Source organism: Equus przewalskii, chromosome 22 (genome assembly GCF_037783145.1).
Source record: "Equus przewalskii isolate Varuska chromosome 22, EquPr2, whole genome shotgun sequence".
Classification (NCBI taxonomy): domain Eukaryota; kingdom Metazoa; phylum Chordata; class Mammalia; order Perissodactyla; family Equidae; genus Equus; species Equus przewalskii.
Window position 1 is genome coordinate 53662177 of NC_091852.1, and position 19940 is coordinate 53682116.

General features: G+C 36.1%; 2 protein-coding genes across 7 annotated transcripts in view; one reads left to right on the forward strand and one right to left on the reverse strand.

Annotated features, from left to right (window-relative positions):
* The window catches only part of CENPP (centromere protein P), a 215705-nt gene that overhangs the window by 139334 nt on the left and 56431 nt on the right, over positions 1–19940 (reverse strand). The window lies entirely within an intron of this gene.
* OGN (osteoglycin) lies at positions 3470–19562 on the forward strand. 2 transcript variants are annotated; one of them, XM_070590571.1, is made up of 7 exons: positions 3470–3664; positions 4751–4918; positions 6924–7017; positions 12367–12525; positions 14564–14766; positions 16823–16918; positions 17701–19562. In XM_070590571.1, the coding sequence occupies exons 1-7, from the start codon at positions 3485–3487 to the stop codon at positions 17869–17871; spliced, it is 1071 nt and encodes a 356-aa protein (XP_070446672.1). In that variant the 5' UTR covers positions 3470–3484; the 3' UTR covers positions 17872–19562. The 2 variants fall into 2 exon arrangements, with proteins under 2 accessions (XP_070446672.1, XP_008532630.1); XM_008534408.2 differs by having other exon boundaries at positions 3534–3664; positions 4670–4918.

The following is a 19940-nucleotide window of genomic DNA, read 5'->3' on the forward strand; positions in this document are numbered from 1 at the left end:
TGCCCAACATCAGGGGAAGGTTAAGGACAGAGCAAAACTAGTGCTTAAGTGTTCTCACTCCTAAATTACACTACTTCCTATAAAGTTAGAGACGGAGATGAAGATGCAGGACAGACTCTTCTGGCTTGTGGGGTTTTGGTTTTCTGAAAGCCAATCCACTGGTAGTTACATGTTCTCTATCAGTAGAACTAAGCCACCTCCAAAAAAATACCCCTCCTAGAAAACCCTTGTTTCCACAACTTAATTCCCCTCAACACATTTTTTGGTTGACTGCTGCTGAGAAACAATTAGGAGATAGAACCAACAGCCCTGCAGGACAATTCAAAGATATAAAACTCTACAAAGACATCAAGGATAATGCAATAGGGTCACCAAAAAGAACTCCACAGAGAAAACTCTCTCAATTTTGGATAAATGCCTGCTCTTGAGTCTTACACAAGTTTTCATCTTTCACTACCAGCAGTTAAAGCTAAATAGCTCTATACTAGGATACAATACTTCTTTCTGGAATAGAAAACCTAAGTTCCAAATGTATTTTATACTGGGAACTATGTAGTAAAGAATGTGACCGCAAAGAGAGGTCTGGGCTTTGCCATCAGCTTCGAGGAGGCAATCTATATCTTCATTTAGACTAGGGGCATCACACCAGATCTTATGGTGGGACCAGACATACCTGATAGTCTTAGGGTTGGGTTGGTCATGCCAGAAAGACAACCATGTGATTTAGGATGGGGACTTTGGGTCATGCTGTTATCAGTGGACCTGGAGGCTGAGTTCAACCATGTGGATACTCAATCAATCAAGCATGCCCACATAATGAAGCCCCAACAAAAACTCTGAACAGTGAGGCTCAGTAGCACTTTCCTGGTTGGCAACACCCCATGCATGTTGTCACATAGCAATGCCGGGAGGGTAGTGGATCCTGCGCACAACAGAAGCTCTGCACCTGGAACCCTCCCAGACTCTGCCCAATGCATCTCTTCCTTTCGTTGATATTTACATGTATCCTTTCCCTATAATAAACCATAACTATGGCTTTCAGGGAGTTCCATGAGTCCTTCTAGCAAATTATCAAATGTGAGGGTGGTTTCGGGAACACCCCCAAACTTGCAGTTGAACATGTAAACTAGTATGAAATGAACATGGTCTTGGGGACTGTGCCCTCAAACTTTAAAGTTTGGCTAACTCTGAGCAAGAACATAGGTCTGCTTGTTTTCCTGTGTAATTCTGAATATTTCTCGAATCTTGCCTTTGTAATCACCTCCCTATCAGTGTGGGTGTGACCTCTGACTTGCTTCTAATCAACAGAATATGGCAAGGTGATGGCATATTTGTGATTATGCGTGCGTGATTGCTACAAAGGCTGTAATGCCCATCTTACTAGAGACTATCTCCCTTTCTGGCTGTGAAAAAGCAACCTGCCATGTTATGAGCTGCCTTGTGGAGGAGTCACATTGCAAGGAACTGAGGGTGGCCTTTGGCCAACATCCAGCAAGAAACTGAGGCCCTTGGTTCCACACTCTGCATGGAGCTGTGGCCAATAACCACATGGGCTCACATACAGATCCTTCACCTTATTCAACCCTTGAAATGAGGGTGCAGCCTCAGACAATACACTGACTGCAGCTTTCAGGTGAGATCCTAAAATACAGAACCAAGCAAAGCCATACCCAAACTCCTAACCCACAGAAACTGTGAGATAATAAGTGTTATTTTAAGCCACTAACCTTATAATAAGTAACCAATGCAACCGACTAGCAGTAGTATTCTTCAGAAATGCAACATTAGAGGGATATTTCGTAGATGAAAATAGGATCATGCCACTCACTAGCTTAAAAATCTCTCACTGGCTACAGAATAAAGGCCAAACAATTTAGCAAGACATAAAAGACTCTCCTTAATCTGACCTCTAGTCCCCTGATCTTAACATGTGCCACCTCCCTTCCCTCTTCTGTCTCTCCCTCCAAGCTCCAGCCATATACAAGTGATTACAAATTTTCTCAAGCCTGCATGCTGCTTCCCTTCTTAGAACACCTCACCCTCTGCCCCCCACTCCTTGCCCATCTTCTCTACACACGTCAGCCTGGTGTGGCCTCCATGGCCTCACCCTCTCCCAGGCTATCACAGAACCCCAAGTGCACTCTGTGTGGCTAGTCCCACCGTGCATTCTGTCAGTCCCACCGTGCATTCTGTCCCTTGCTTGCTGCCCTTCCTGCTGACTTACAGACTACAAGCTTCCTTAAGGGAGAAACTGCGTTTTGCTTGTCTGAGCTTATCTGTTGGTAGTTCTGGCAGATAACTGGTGCTCAATAAACTTTTACTAAATGAATTAATGCCAATAAAACTACATTCACTGGTCATAATTTTTCAAGAAAAAGGGTTATAATCCACAAGATAATTTTCTGTGGTACAAAGTATCAAACATTAGAATACTATGAATCTCTAAGATTCTCTAAATCTGACATTTAACATCTATGCAGTTCACTTCTCAACAACCTGTTAAACCTGCCACACAATGCATAACAAATCAGCATCTGCTGTTTCATTATTAATTTTCAAAGACTTTAAAGGTTTTATTGTATCCTTAAAGGCATAAAATGGACAATTTATATCAACCCAAACCAGAGAATATCACGCCTAAATTTAAAATAATTCATATTCAAATAAAATGTGAATATTCAAAAATTGTAGTTTATCCAAGCTTTAATCTAAAAGGCTCTAAAGCCAATTTTTAATAGAAAAAAAGAACAAATTAGTATTCTTTCATTTTCTATTTTTTAATAAAATATCTACGCCTACCCATATTTATTGAATTTTTTAGCTTAGAAGAGAAAGAAATGTTACCCTGACTGCTAAAAGCACCAGAGTGATAAGAATAAAAATGAATCTTTAAAAATGTTTGTATAGTTATCTAAAATACCACTTAAACTTTTAAAAATAAGATTTAATATTACAATAATTTTAATATAGTTCCCTTCATTTAGGAAACAAAAATATCTTTTACAATCAAAACCCAAATTATAAATCAAATTTATTTTTTAAAAGCTAATTCTCACACTTGAGCTTTTGTTATATGTAACTAAAATAAAGGTGGGGACCCCAAATGACTTAAGTGGAAAATAATTTATGCTAAAACTAATTTTCACATTGGAAATTTCTTGGCTATATACTAATTATAATACTAGCACGATATTTTTACTCCTCATAAAATTAAGAGCACAGACTATGCTTGGTTTGGTGTTTTTCTTCATTCAAAAAGCAGATGTTTTATCTCCTGGGAAAGCATTAAAATGGAAACATGATTTTATAACTATGTCATCTTCATAAACTAATATTCACTAAAACATTAGTGTTTATCACACACAGTAAAATTAAAAATTTTTTACTTGTGGTAAATTAGTAGGAGCAGAATGAGTATAACAGTGATAAATATTTTAAGCACGGTTCTCCAGCACAACACACTACATTTCACCCCAGAGAAAGAATGTTGGCAAAGATCTCTACCACATGGAAACTGCTTTTAAAGCTGTTGGGCCCTCACATTCTATTCAGCAGTTTGAAATCAACCCACAGCTTTCCTCATGCACCCTCCCTCTTGGGGCTAATGCACAAGCATGAATATCTATTGAGGAAAACCACAAAAAACTTCAAAACAGCTACAACGGTAGGCTCTTTTTTCACATATTATTTAAAATATTGTTTGCTAAGATGTAATTCCTCTAACAGTCTTAATAAATGTAAAGGGCATTTCTAATTTTTTTAAGTTTCAGATACCTCAAACAATTATTTTTTAACAAGCACTTTAGTATATCATTGTATAAACTTGAATATCCATGCAGGCAAGAACAGGGTGCTGCAAAAGTCACAAAACCCTGTTATTCTTTATTTTCAACCACTTATTTTTGATAAACAGAGAAATACAATGTAGTATCAGCAACTGGGTGATTCTGTTCGAAGTTACTTAAGAAAAAGTCTGAAATGTGCACCACCAGATAAAATCCACTGGTGAGTCTAAAAGAATCCTTCCCCCAAATGCTTGATTAAAGTTATTTTTTCTAGTCTGCAATACTATTTTTGCATTTTTCATAATTTAAATTGAAAAGGCAATGCTATTAATTAAAAATAGTGATACCTATGAAAATCACAAAACTAATAAAATTAAATTATGGCTTTTCCTATATTCTGTACCACCTAAAAGTAAGTGTTAATGACTACATTTCATAACGTTAAATTTAAAGTTTGTTTTAAAACTTTTCTTGGAACTTGTTTCTGTTCATACCAATGCAAATCAAGAGCTCTTATAAAGTAGTAAAGTTGAAATATGATATTTTTAACTCACATGAGACAAGATGCTGGGTCTTCATTTTAACTATTTATATACTACAGGTATCCTAAGGAGATTTCAACTGCATACAGTACCTTTGTTCAGGGCACCTAATTATTAAGAAACTGAAATTACCAACAATGCTTGGAGTTTTGATAGAAAACAAATAAAATCATTTTCCGAAACTATTTTTCAGAATGTCACTGATACATAAAAACTTTTAGCATCTAATTAAAGATCACTAAGGGTTAAATACTTGTTCTCTGGCCCCTACTGCGTACATCCTGCCAAAAAGTCCTCTAAGCTTTTAAATATTGCTTCGAAGGTCTGCGTTTTTATTTCCAGGGAAAAAGAGAGTATTGTCCCAGAGTCAGCAGGCCACTAGCTTATTAACTTCCAGTCACCTTGGTTTTTGCTAAAATGAAGACTCTGCAGTCTACACTTCTCCTGTTACTGTTTGTGCCTCTGATAAAGCCAGCGCCACCAACTCAGCAAGACTCACGCATTATCTATGATTATGGAACAGATAAATTTGAAGAAACTTTATTTAGCCAAGATTATGAGGATAAATACCTGGATGGAAAAAATATTAAGGTACTTTATTTCTACTCTAAATTTAACTTCTAAAATAGTCGCCCATTTAAATGCATGCTTTTGTTTTTTCTGAATGTGTCTGATAAGGTGACGGGAAAGAAAAACCACTTTAAATGATTCAAAGTAATTCAAAATAACTGTCCCTAAGATTATATTTTTAAAGTATGCATGCCTTTCAAATTAATAAATAGAATCTATGGTAACCAAACAGTATCTATAGCAACCAAAACCTAAGATTTAAGGAAAACTAAACTTTAAGATGACCCCCGACCAGTTGAGATTTCTATGTTAATTAATGTTACACAATGCGCTATAATTGCATATTATATTGCCTCAAAAAGAAAAACAGAAGAAGTAAAGATGGATTACCAACTTAAGGTTTATTATTTTAGGAAGAAGTGGCTCAAGGAAATAAAGAGAAGAATACGGGTTATTTTGGTATCTATAGCATTTCACAATAATTTACATATGCCAACTATACACAGTACCAAAAAAACGGAAAATGACTTACTACGGGGCTTTCTTTTTTAATCAGTTTCAACAATTTAGACTCAATTTGTAGCAAGTCACTGTAATTGTCATTGAGTTAATATTCCACAAGGATGACTTTCATACTCCACTTGTATGAGCTAAGTTACTACTTGTGGTTTTCTTGGCATACAGAAATGAAAGCTGGGTAAGGAAAAAGTTAATATGGCACATAAGTTATCTGTTGCCTGCCTATTCTCTCTCTCTCTCTCTCAGACACACACACACACACACACAAAGGAAAATGCGAAATGCAGCCAAATATACAACAATGTTGATTGCTTCAAAAGTTCTTCGCCACTAAAAATAAGATGGCAACGATTTTAAGAGTGACCAGCTACAATTGCTTTTCTTTTTCAGTACACAGTGAGCAAATGTTACCACTAGAGTGTCTTTCAATGAAGTTACTTAATATGCTAGCATTATTTTTGTCCAACATTAAGACAAAAAAGAGGTTATTATTAGTCACAGTTTCAAATTAAAAAAAAAAGGCCCATCATAACAATAAGCTATTGGCTCACATGGATGACTTGAATCTATCAATCAGTTAAAAGAACACTTTCAAAATTCCCTGGTCCCTAAAAAGAAAGAAGTAAGAAGTTCTCTACTTCTTCTCTTTAAGCTGCTTTAGAAGTCCCTCTATCTTAATAAAAATATGGGGACAAAGATATTGGTGAAACGGAGTAGAATTCAGCAGCGTTTAACATACAAACGCAGAGTGAAGGGGCTGTTCAACCAGAATACACATGAGAGAACGAAGGAGTCAAGATCGAGACTAAAGGTGGAACATGCTTCCAATGGGTGGAAAGACTAGGATCTCACATAATATACTTTAGTCTAGTGGCGGAAAATGTTCTCTCCCAGAGTAGGAAAGACCCAATTCCTACGGAGCTAACAGCCTGCAATAAAAGGGCTCCAAGGGGCAGGGCCTCATGGAGGCAGGTAGGTAATTAAGGGTCACTTTTGGAAGAGATTGAAAGGGCCTATTCCGCTTCACGTGTGTGACGTGACTGGTGCTTTAGTCCTGTTCAACATGGTAGAATCTGACATAAGGAACTCGGTTCAGACAGAACCATTAAGAATAATTAAAAGAGCTACTCTACATAAAAATGATCTCAAGACAGTATCATCACCTCAGAAAAACTTTCATTCGAGTCAGAGAATTCTCTCCTAGTTCCCATTTGGAATTCTAGTATGTCAACATTTAGGAAGCAGTGAGTTTAGCTTTTGGACATAGAAAATAAAAAAGACTTGGTTCTGTTGCTCAAGTTCACAGTCTGGAGCGAAAACAAGCTAAACAAATATTTACATTATAACTTAAGAAATGATGAAATGAAATTATATATAAAATCCTAATGGAGTACAAAAGAAATCCCACTGCAACTATGAGAAGACAGATGTTGTCTGTGATCCTTCGGTTTTATAGTCAAAATTAGACTTCATCACATCTGATAATAAATTTTTATTTTTCCAACAGGAAAAAAAAACTATGATAACACTTGACGAGAAAAGTCTTCAATTACAAAAAGATGAGAGTGTAACACCATTAACCCCCAAGAAAGAAAATGATGGTAAGTATGAATACCCTATCATCTAATTTTTTTTTAAAGGAGCTTTAAAAAAAACAGCTTATAATGGAACTTTATTCCTTATAGCAATCAAAAATTGCCTCAGGTTATAGGAAATCCAAACAGTAGAATTTTACGTCTGCAGGAACCAGATGCACTGCACATTAGAACATACTTTAAAGCATGATACTGGTGCACAAATAGAATAGAAAGTCCAGAAACACATGTAGAAAATCAGTACATAATTTAAAAAACAGTGCTGGGATGAGGGGCTGTCAATTGAAAGGACACAATTAGATCCACCCCTCACAAAGAAAGACAAACTCCCCCCACACAAGGGTCTGACTGTAAACAGTGAACCATACAGACCCTATAAGATAATCAGAGTGTGCAGTGCCTCAAAATTCAGAGATGACAGAAGAGATCAGGAAATGTGACTCCATAAAATGAAACTTTTGCATGGCAAAAAAAATCATAAAAAAGTCAGAGACGACTGAAAACTGAGAAAAATATCTTCAATATATGTCACTGATAAAGATTAATAACTCTAACTCATAAAGAACATGCAAAAATCCAGGAAAATGGAATTGACCAAAAGCCACTGGAAAAAGAGGCAAAAAATATAAACAGACAACTCACAAAATGATATTAAAATGACCCTTAAACATATGAAAGATGTTCAATCTCACACATAGAGAAATGTAAGTTAAAATTATATTGAGATGACATTTTTTAACCTATCCGATTGACAAAAATTAAAAATGTGACAATATATTAATATATTCCACTGACAAGGCTTTAGGGTGTCAGACAATCTCACACTGCTGGTGGGAATGCAAATTGGTACAATGCTTTTGGATAGGAATTTGGCAATATCAAATGAAACTAATTACGCATTTACTTTGTAACATAGCAATTGACTTCAGGGAATTTACCCTAAAGATACACCTCCGAAGTAAGAAAATACATACACAGAATCACTGAAGCACTGCTCGCAATTGCAAAATATTGGAAACAATCTAATTGCCCAGACACTGAAGAGTGGTTGAATAAAGTAGGGTCCATCCACACAAGGGAATGCTATACAGCTGTAAAATGAATGGGGACGACCACTATGAACAAACCTGGAGTGATGTCCAGAACATCTCATGTCAAAAGCCAAAGTGCCAAGAGCATCTCCATGTGCTGCCTTTCACCTAAGCAAGGAGGGGATATGAGAATAGATGCATGCACCAGCTCATTTGTGTGAAAAGAAACTCAAGAAGGGTAATTACAAAACTGAGACTAATTACCTACAGGTTATGGATGGGACCTCGGTGGAAAGGTGGGGAGACAGGACCTGGGAGGGCTGCAGGGGGAGGGCAGTGGCACTTCTCTGAGAACACAGTTTTTGTGTAGATTTGATTTTAGAACAAGGTTGTATTTCACATGGACAAACAAACAAACAAACAAATATATCTAAAAATGAAATCAAGAAGGATAAGACAAAAAGAACTCAAATTGGCATACAGAAAAACAAAAATTTTAAATGAATAACATAACATACTAAAGTGAGAAAAACATCTAATCCAAGTAACCCTTAAACACAGTATTTTGACTATACATCTTCAGGCTAAAGACAAAATAGAACAATAGGCAAAACTAAAATTCCAGTAAGTAGGTTTGTTTTCCACAGTGTTACAGGTTAGCGATAACGAAACCACTTAATGTGTGTTCTAGGACTGAGTAAAGTCAAGTAAATATACTGTGGATAATGAGAGCCAGGTTTCTCACTGAGGAAAGGGTGTTACAAGTATGGGAAGGGGAAAGGCTGGAATGAACACTGTGCAGCTGGAATGGAATGGAAGATATCAGCATCTACTCATGGTTTGTGTACAGATACAGAAAAAGATACAGATGTGTCTGTCTCTCCGTGTGAGTGTGTATGTGTATATGTGCATATGGTATATTTATGTATATATATGAGTATATGGTGTAGATATACATGTATGTATGTACAGGTCTATACACATACACGTGGAGAGAGAGATGACGACACATACATATATTCCCTAGCTCTCTCTCTGCTGAAAGAGCCTGGAAGCAATGAGACCAAGTAGCAATGAGCATTTCCACACCCAAATCTTGGTTATTAAATACCATCCTCCACCAAAAGGAACCAGTACTCCTTGAAGAAATAGCTGATTTTAGGCTTGGGGCCGGGAAACGGAAAGTTGGGGAGATGGGATCTGAGAGGGCTGTTGGGGGAGCGTAGTGGCACTTCTCCAAGGATACGTTTTTTGTGTAGATTTGATTTTAGAACAAGGTGTTGTTTCACACAGGGAAACAAACAAATATATTTATAAATAAAATCATGTCATAAAAAGATGTCTGGGACACTTTATCATGACAGAAAATAAGGAAGTTCTCAAAGAATAATGCCGATGTTTAATTTTTTAAAAAATTAATCATAATATAAAAAATACATAGGCATGACCACTTTGGAAAACAGTCTGGGACTTTCTTCAAAATGTAAAAGATGTACAAGACCTGTACAGTGAAATCTAGAAAACAATGCTGAGAGAAATTAAAGACCAAAATATATTGGGTTCAAGGACCAGCAAACTCAGCATTGTTATGATGTCAATTTTTCCCAAATTTGTCTGTAGATTCAATGCAATCCCAAGTAAAATCCTATCAGGCTTTCTGAAATTAACAAGCTGATCCTAAAATTTACATGGCAATACGAAGAACCTAGAAGAGTCATAACAACACTGAAGGAGAACACATTTGGAGGATTTATACTACCTAATACCAAGACTTATTATAAAGCTATAGGAATCAAGACATTGTGGTATTAGCAGACAAATAAACAAACAGATCAGTGGAACAGAAGAGAGTCCACAAATAGACTTACACAATACGGTCAACTGGCTTTTTACAACGGTGGCAATGCAATTCAATGAGGAAAGGATTATCTTTTCAAAAAATGGTGCTGAAAGAACCAGACAGCTATAGGGGAAGAAAATGAATTTGGACCCTTCCTGACACCACATATAAAAATTAACTCAACATGGACCCCATATCTAATAAAGAGCTTAGACCATACAACTTATAAAAGAAAAAACAGGACAAAAACTTAAGTGGTTGGCAAAGATTTCTTAAATACAACACCAAAAGCACGAATTATAAAAAAATCAATTGTTCTTCTCTAAAATTAAAAATGTTTGCTTTTCAAAACACACTGATAAAATAAAAAGCCACAGACTGGAGGAAAACATTTACAAAACAGAAATCTGACAAACCATTATATCTATAACACATACTCTTATAATTCAATAATAATAATACAAAACACCCACTTAAAACATAGGCAAAAGATATGAACAAATACCCCAGTAAGGAAAATATGTGCATGGCAAATAAGTATATAAAAAGATACTCAGCATCATTAGTCATTAGGAAAATGCCAATTAAAACACGAGATACTACAACACACCTTACTTGAATGGCTAAAATTAAAAAGTCTGACCATACCAAATGTCGATGAGGAGGTGGAGCAAATGTAACTCTCACGCACTGCCGATGGGAACGTACGTTGCAGAACCACTTTAGAAAACAGTTTGGGACTTACTTCAAAAGGTAAACATACATCTATAATAAGACCCAGCCATTCTATTCTTAGGTATTTACCCAACAGAAATGAACACATTAAGTTCACACAAACTTGTACATAAATGTTCACAGCAGCTTTCTTTGAAATAGCCAGAAACTAGAAACAACCCAAATGTTCATAAGAGATGATTGAATAAATTGTGTATATTGACACAATGGAATACTACTCAGTAATAAAAAGGAATGAACTACTGACACACACAACAACAGATGAATCTCAAAATAACTCTGCAGAGTGAAAGACACTAGACAAAAGACATATACTGCATATTTCTTTTGATATAAAATTCTCAAAAATGCAAACTAATGTATAATGACAGAAAGATCACAGTTGCTTGGAGACAAGACTGGGAGAAAGGAATTACCAAAGGGCATGAGAAACTTTTTGGGGTGATGGATATGTTAATTAGCTTAATTGTAATAATGGTTTCAATAGTATATACATATGTCAAAAATGTATAAGTTACAGAAGTTAAATATGTGCAATTTATTGTATATCATTTAACCACAAAAAAGCTGTGCCAGGATAAAAAAACAGCTTAAACAATTTCTCACTGGCTAATCTGTGACAATTTGATTATCAAAATAAATATGCGGTAATATAATTATGACACATGAGAAAAAGAATTCGTCAGTTCACAGTGATAAAAAGCAATAAAGAAGAAGGGAATGTTCTACCTTACACCAGAATGCCAACTAACAAATGTAGAAAGGATGATGGAATTAGAAAGTCACTATTTGGCAATTATCCTAGTGATAAATGATTCAGGTAAGAACCATCAACAGATGATAAAACTAGTGGGTGGAAGTTTGATGACAAGCCAGATGTTTAGAATCTCAGAGCACTTTTCTGGAAGATACTTACGAATTACAAAGTGAAAAACAGTAGTTTCACAGAGTGAGAAACACAGTGGACAGGCTTGAACCAAGTGACCAAAGACAGTATCATCAGGAACAGGACAAAGAGATACTGTGTACTCCCTGAAACTAGGAACTGAGGACCCACCATCATTTCCATGGTATTCCTGCCAAAAATGAGGAACCTCAGACATACCCTAATTGAAAGAGCCTGCAAAACAAATGCCCCCAAAATAAAATTTTTTACAAATTCAAAAATTTTCAAAAAAGTAAAAGGTATGAAAAACAGAGACTAAGGAACTGTTCTAGGTTGAAGGAGATGAAAGAGGCATGACAAATAAATGCAATGAATGATGTAGGGTGCAATGGGATCCCAACAGTGCCTAGGATGCTGCTAACTTTCAAGTTAATAGTTTGTTTATTTAACTTGTGGTTTCTAAACTCATTAGCTACTGTCACCAATCTGAAATATGTTTCTGCCACACCAAGTGATAAACTAAGCTTGTGTTTACCTTAAGTCCTGCTTTATGAATTTTTTTTATATTTAAATGAGGAAATGTAACGTTGATCAATTCAGCAATGAAGGGATCATTGCTAAAACAGATAAGAGAATAAAAGACATTGTGGATTGCAGACTGAAATAAAATTCTGGTGAATTATCAGTTACAATATAGGTTACTAACTATCATGACCATGATATCTTTCCTGCTATCACCTATAATTCTGTAAAATATCTTTTTAAATTAGTAGTAACATTCATGAGAGCAATAATTTTACCACTAGAGGTCAAATATTTTTAAACTCCTATTTATATTTTTACGATTCTGTTTCCCAATCTAGAAATGCCCACGTGCCTGCTGTGTGTTTGTTTAAGTGGCTCTGTCTACTGTGAAGAAGTGGACATTGATGCTGTCCCACCCCTGCCAAAGGAATCAGCCTATCTTTATGCACGATTCAACAAAATTAAAAAGTTAACTGCCAAAGACTTTGCAGACATACGTAAGTTAACTTTAATAAGATATTAGTATTAACTCACATAAACACAAGTCTCTAGCACTTGTGGCCTATCACATCTAGGGCAGTACTGTTGGAGCATTTGAGTAGCCACCCCTAGGGCTTTACCATGAGCACACCAAAATCTCCCACCTCTGCAGTGCTAAGTCCCAGTCCTGGATCACTAATCCCTCATAAGTTTTCTAGATTCCTATGTTGTCAAGTGCTTCTGAGGAAAGTCACAAAAATCCATTGGTTTGTTGGTGAATCTCCTTTCCACTCAGATCTCCCCTGTCATCTGTCTTCACTGGTGACTTTGGTGTCTATGTTAATAGCCTGTCTGACATATGGGTGACCATGTCTTCTCAACCCCAATACTTCAAGATCCATTCGCCTCAGCCACTCAGCAGCACCAATACAATCGGGATGCTTCTCCCACCACATTTTATCTCCTACCTTCACTATAAAAGCACTGAAACTGCTTTTCCTTACGTTAACTCATGGTTATTAATCTGGCTGCACATTCAAAATATCTGAGGAAGTATTTTTAAAATACTGATACTGGGCCCTAGTGCCCAGAGGTTCTAAGTTAGGTCGAGGGAGAAGTCCAGGCACCATCATTAAAAGCAACCAAACTCCTCTGATGATTCTAATATAGAGCCAGTGTTGAGAACAGTAGCATTCCACTCCCTCCCAGGTCATCAACAATCTTGGACTTCTGGTGTCCGGTCCTATTAAACCTTACAACAGCTTGCCCCTAGGGCTTTACCACGAGCACACCAAAATCTCCCACCTCTGCAGTGCTAAGTCCCAGTCCTGGATCACTAATCCCTCATAAGTTTTCTAGATTCCTATGTTGTCAAGTGCTTCTGAAGAAAGTCTCCAAGAAGTGTACAGGGGCCCCACTACACATTTATGAGATTAACCATAACTGGATTCATGCTGCCACTGGAAGTTCCAAACTGACTGAAATGCAGCTGTTTCTCATTACTTGTGGATTCCATATTTTCAAACTCACTTACTTGCTAAAATTTATTTGTAACCCAAAAATCAATACTTGCAACACTTCGACAGTCATTTGTAAGCGTGCAGAGTGGCAAAACATCTGAGTTTCCCAGTTCAGGGTGAAGAAGGCGATGCCCTGCCCTTTGGTTTCAGCTTTTATACTGTAAATAAGCGTGTTGTTCACAGTCTACTTAGTGCCACATTTTCGTGCTTTTTGCTGTTTAAAATGTTCCCTATGCATCATGTCTGGTATTCCTAAGTTCAAGAAGGCTGTGATATGTGTTAGGTAACCTTCAATCAAGTATGAGCCACAGTGCTGATGGCTGTGAAATCACTATTAATGTATCAACAGTATGTACTGAATAAGATGCCTTTAAAAAGAAACATAACCCTGCATGTCCCCTAGGAGCAATGGTTCTGCCTTCACTAATTCAGTGTTCGTGGCGTCTCTATAGACATGACTATCTGGAATAATGAGAAGCAATTGTATTTCCTAATCATCCCAGACAGACAAAAGTGACACACACACACACACACAGTGAATTTCTCTATTTCTCAGTCTGCATCACTTTAACAATTAGGGAACATTTTTGCCTGTTGTTGTTAAGCAGTAAGGCATAGAGAGATTAAGATAACCCATAATCACAATGCAACACGCCTGCAAAATTTGCCTGCAACACGCAAAAAATATTTACATGATTCTATTCAATCGAATGTGACGCTTACTTTCCATGATTTGTCAGAAGAATTTCTTTCGATCAGCCTGAACATCCTGAGAATTCAAACGGAGAAGAATGGAAGGACTCTATGAACTTTGAGTTCCCTTCCAAACCTGAGATTCTAGGACTCCAGTGAGAAAGGCCATCAGTGTCAACCAGAGTAGATGCTCAGTATTCATTCAACAAAACTCACTGAGGCTACCAAGTGTACACACTAAAAGTAAAAGATGTTTGAATGATCTGTTAAACAAATGCTTTTCTTCAGTCCACACAAATGAGAATTTAACTTCTGTATTTTTTTTATATATTTTTCCTTCAAGCCAACTTAAAAAGACTTGATTTCACGGGAAATTTGATTGAAGATATTGAAGACGGTACTTTTTCAAAACTTTCTCTGTTGGAAGAACTTACACTAGCTGAAAATCAACTATTGAAACTTCCAGTTCTTCCTCCCAAGCTTACCTTATTTAATGCAAAATACAACAAAATCAAGAGTAGAGGAATCAAAGCGAATACATTCAAAGTAAGTATTTTATAGTGTGACAACACAATTATTAGTTTTTACACAGACAATGATAACATGATAAAGAGAAACTCTGGTCTAGAATTTTGTTTTATGTTTTAAAACTATTGTAATTTAATACATGAAGACATTATTTACATAATAAATAGCCATACTATTAGGCTCATTCAGTCTAGCTTATGGCTGTACCTCACTTAAAATACATAACCTTTATCTTGTTTCATGGGACTACACTGTCTCCCATCTTTTTCACTTGTTCACGTGCAAAATATTTATACATACAGACATGGTTCACACCTTCATGGCACCAAGACTCCACAAAACCTCAAAATGGGTGTTTCCTGTGTTTCTTTTTCCTTACAATATTATTAATTTACAAATGCCAGGAAAAATAAAGTTCTAAAAGTAAACATTGAATTTTACTTTTAATACCTCAAAATATTATGCCATAAAATTCTGTAGGTAGACTTTCTTTTGAATTCCATGATGGCATCTAATACAAAACTATATAGTAAAAAATTAAATACATTTCTTAATTTAGTAATTCAAGAAAACACATGTACAGGTAAAAGGGAAGGTGATCTATTCTGATTTAGGCAGCCAGGTTGTCTCAAAATGCAGAGTCTGTGGAGAAGTAATCACTCAGCCCATGACTTCCATGGCTCTGATATACTCAATTCCAAGTCCCAGAAGAAACTCCAGGTAAAAGGATGAGACACTCATGCTACTGTTGGCAACAGACAACCTCATTCCAAAGGAAGGTTTGTAGCTTCTAATGATAACTCCTAACAGAAGCACCTAAAACTATCAAATTTTCCTTATCATGAAGTTTATGATAATCATACAAATGTACAATCTGTCCACACACATAGAATATGTCAGAAAATGTAAGAATAATTCCATTTTTCTTTTCTTTTTGTTTACATTTAAGGATTCCTTTTTCAACTTTAAGGGACGTTCTAAAGACAGATCAGAGTTCCTCAGAAGTAAGGGGACTCTTAGGGGACTTTTAAAAACTGGCTTCACTTTAAAAACAAACAAAAACTCTTGTAATGTGAAGATATGTAATTCCAGCTGGTAAGCGTTTGAATGACTGGCATGTTAAAGGCCTACAGGAACTGATCGACGTTTCACAAAAGGAATGTTTGACTATTTTGGATTTTACACATGCCTTACAGAAGGGATTCATGACAAGTTGGCATGGAAATGCTCTGTAGTTTTTCATAATACCCTGGCTGCAACAGCCACTGGTAAAATCAGGTTACTCTAACCTATGTAAAGAGGCCCCCTGGGGAAGACAGGAGCTTGGTACCCATACAGTGGATGGTAGGATGCTTAAGAAAGGATTAAAATAATAGCAAATTAATTCTTAAAAAAAAAAAATTAGCAAATTCTGCCACAGGATGCATATCAAAGGAAAAGTAAAAGATTAATGTCAGGAAAAACTACATCTTGAAATAATATTACAAAATTGTACCCAATTATGGGCTAGTGATCATGAAGAATAATCTAACATAGAGCCCTTAGGGGGAAAAATCATATTTAGCTAAGTAATTAATAAACTGCTTTGAGAAACATCTTACTAACAAACATACACATATCTTAGAGTATTCCTTTAGTTAGAAATTAGGGGAGCTGAAATGGGAAGCTCTGGAGCTTCAAGAGAGGTTATAGCAGCACCAGGACCCAAATTCAGTCCTGCACAGGGACTGACCTCATTAGCTGCTCCCAAGACAAATCCAAAGAGCCCCAGAAGCTGGCATGAGGGCTGAGGCCAGGCACAGCTGGGTATTCAGACGCCAGATGAGTGGACAGAAATGTGGGGACACAGTAGGGCTCTACTGTCCTTTGTAAAGGACCAAAATATACCACTTGTGAAACCAAACCCCCCCCAAAATCAAAAAACTACCATACCAACAATTAATAGTATTGATATGTCTATTCAATATCTATGTACATACACATATGTACAAATATGTGTGTACACAGCATGAATCTTGTGAACAAATGCACTGATCTCAATGACACTCAAGCAAAAGTAACCTTTTCCTTACAGAAACTGAATAAACTCTCCTTCCTCTACTTGGACCACAATGCCCTGGAATCTGTGCCTCTTAATTTACCTGAAAGTCTACGTGTAATTCATCTTCAGGTATGATTGCTCCTTTCACAATATCTGACTTCAAATTACTATGGGTCAATCTTAAGACATGTTAGGGAACCCACTTATTCACATGTAAATTTTGCATATCAAAAGTATTAATATTTAGCTCAATGCACTCTCCTGCCTGGAAGCGCCCATTCTGTCCAGAGCACCATGAAAGGACCAGCAACACTAGGTGCTCTTAGAGTGGGGTTTGAATCCAGCTGTGCACTTAGCATCCCCTAGCTAACCTGACATATGGATTTTAAGTTGGGGGACACTAAGACCTCTGGTTTATATTTCTTTCTCCAAATAGCAGTAAACATTTGCTTTTGGAGACTTTCCAGTTGACTTCCTTGTCCAACATCAACTTGAGGTAATAGAAAAGAGAAGAGGGAATAAAAATAAACTAAAATTGGTCTTGAAGCATCACAAGAATTCCTATTTGTTGTTTTTACTTCTTTAAAGAATATTTAAGGATACAGTACCCATTCTGAGTTGACACTCGACAACAGGATACTTTTTCCAGCTAGTATAATTTCATTTATACTCAGAACTTTCTGTTACATGGATATTACTCTGAGTAACAGCAAGAAGTCTGTTCTTCTACAGTAACGCTGTAGACAACGGGTTCAGATTGCACAAAGAGTGTTTTATTACCCTGAGCATACACAGTATGTAAAATATTTCAAAAATCACTTTTTAGATGAAATATTCTGTAAGATCCCATTACATAGCATACAAAAGGTTGATTTCAGATTTCTGAACAATTTTTCCCTTTTATTTTCCAGTTTAATAACATAACTTCAATCACAGATGATACATTCTGCAAGGCCAATGACACCCGTTATATTCGGGACCGCATTGAAGAAATACGCTTGGAGGGCAACCCCATCGTCCTGGGAAAGCATCCCAACAGTTTTATCTGCTTAAAAAGACTGCCCGTAGGGTCATACGTTTAACCACATCAATGCTAACATACACATACTTATAATCTGTCTCAACAATGTCTAAAGGAGCATGAATGTTTAATATTAACTGTGTATCTCACTATGAAGGAATTTTATGTTTTAAGCAAGGATGGTCAAAAATCTTAAATATAACAACAAGTAAAAAGTAAGATTGAATCTCTAAATTCAAAACAAAGTAATGTGAAAATATTTAAATAGCATTACAAAATCCTTGTAGTTTATACCAGCATGTTATTTAATAGGTATGTTTTTATATAAATACCCAAATTTAAGAACCATTATTTCCATTACTAATGAAGTAAGAGGATAAGTCTAAGAAACTTTCAACTGTTTTTCTTTCCTGGCCTTTACTGGATCCCTAAAGCATTTAAGGCAGAGGCTCCAAAAACTGTGAAAAGCTAAATATTTCCAGTAATCTCCCATTTTTCTTTTATGATTCATACATTATTCATTTTGAAGTAGGAATTTTGTTTTCTTTCTATTAAGGCAGCTATTATATTTTTACTTAGCCTGAGAAATAGGGTATAGTCTCCTATCTAGGCAAAGCTTTCCAAATAAAGTATAATCTTACTCTCTCATAAGGAGCTAACAGAGTAATGCTCAAAGTTATTCTGCTTTGTAGTCACACAGTTAAAGGCTTTAGTAAAACCGTACAAAAATTTCTTTTATCTAAATATTAACATTCTAAGTCTACCATAAAACACTTTATATGTCAAGCAGACCAAAATCTGTGTTCTTATAAGAAAAACTGAAAGTCCAACCTGTTTCTCAGAAAATAGCCATAAAGTTCTCCATTGCAAAGGCTTTCAAATATGATACTGCAAAACATTTTTTTTTACATTATAGGAAAGAGAATCTCAGCAATAAATTTGTCCAAATGTAAGACATGAAAACAAAATGAATTCTGTAGTGGTATTGCACACCGCCTTCCTACCCACCCATACATGTCCATGTTCACAGAAAAAGACTACAGATTCATAAGAAAGCTTCTGAGAAGCATTTTCTAAAGACTCATGATTAACTCATATATTTAAGGGTGAGGATTCACCTTCGATCTAATAGTGAATTTATAAGGACACAAAGCTGTCAGATTAAAGTTCCTAAAATAAATTTCCTCTTGCTCAAACCCCATTCAAAAGTCTTAGTCTCTACATTGCTTTGGGGTTACGTACAAAATTATCAGTGCTTTACAAAGATGAGTTTAATACTGTGGATTGTTTTCAACATAAATCATACGTGAGAATCAAGTTGGTCTCTCTACACTATTCCCAGAACAAACAAATACTTATTCGTATTTTTAAGCATTTGCTTCTGTTTTTTTCAGAAATAAGTAGGTCATTCTACCTAGAATAACCTCCTGTTTTTCAAATCTTCCCTCATTTGTCATGGTTGACCCTAAGACGAAACTTTTTCATTAAAATATCTGTGATCTTAAGGCCACAATAATTACTGCTATAAAAACTTATTAACTCATTCACTTGTTTTACTCTGGTAACTGATAGTCATACTACCATACTGCCTTCTCATTATCTTGTGTGCATGCCTCATTTCTCTGTGACTGAAAGCTCACCAAATGCACTGAACATACTCCCTTTGTACTTTCAAAGTGCCTAGCATAACAGTGAGCACATTTGATTTGAATATACCATAAACAGTGCAAAATAAAATTCATTTTAACATAAGGGCTCTGTTTTATTTAAAAAAATAGAATCTTTAAACTATAAAAATCTTGAATAAATCAATGGAAATAAATTGTAACTTTATCTGGAAAGATAATCTTGATAGGGGAGAGCTGAGTGCTGGGACTGACACTGGGGAATGCAGTTGGAGGAGACCGCTCACGTCCCAGATATCAGTAAAGCACAGCAATGTTTTCCTACGTTCTTCATATAATTAGACTTAAAGAGAAAAAACACCATAAAATAACTCAAATTTTAGATAATTCAAAAGCCAGTGGCTTAGATAAAATAATAATTAGGAGAGGAAAGTCACTGATGAAAAATCTGAATGACCGGGGCTGGCCCCATGGCCGCGTGGTCGAGTTCATGCGCTCTGCTGCA

Coding starts and splice junctions, on each gene's coding strand:
- OGN (XM_070590571.1), top strand. CDS start 3,485: ATGTTGGCAAAGATCTCTACCACATGGAAACTGCTTTTAAAGCTGTTG. Junction 14,767..16,822: donor TCAAAGCGAATACATTCAAA/GTAAGTATTTTA, acceptor TTTTCCTTACAG/AAACTGAATAAACTCTCCTT. Junction 16,919..17,700: donor TACGTGTAATTCATCTTCAG/GTATGATTGCTC, acceptor TTTATTTTCCAG/TTTAATAACATAACTTCAAT.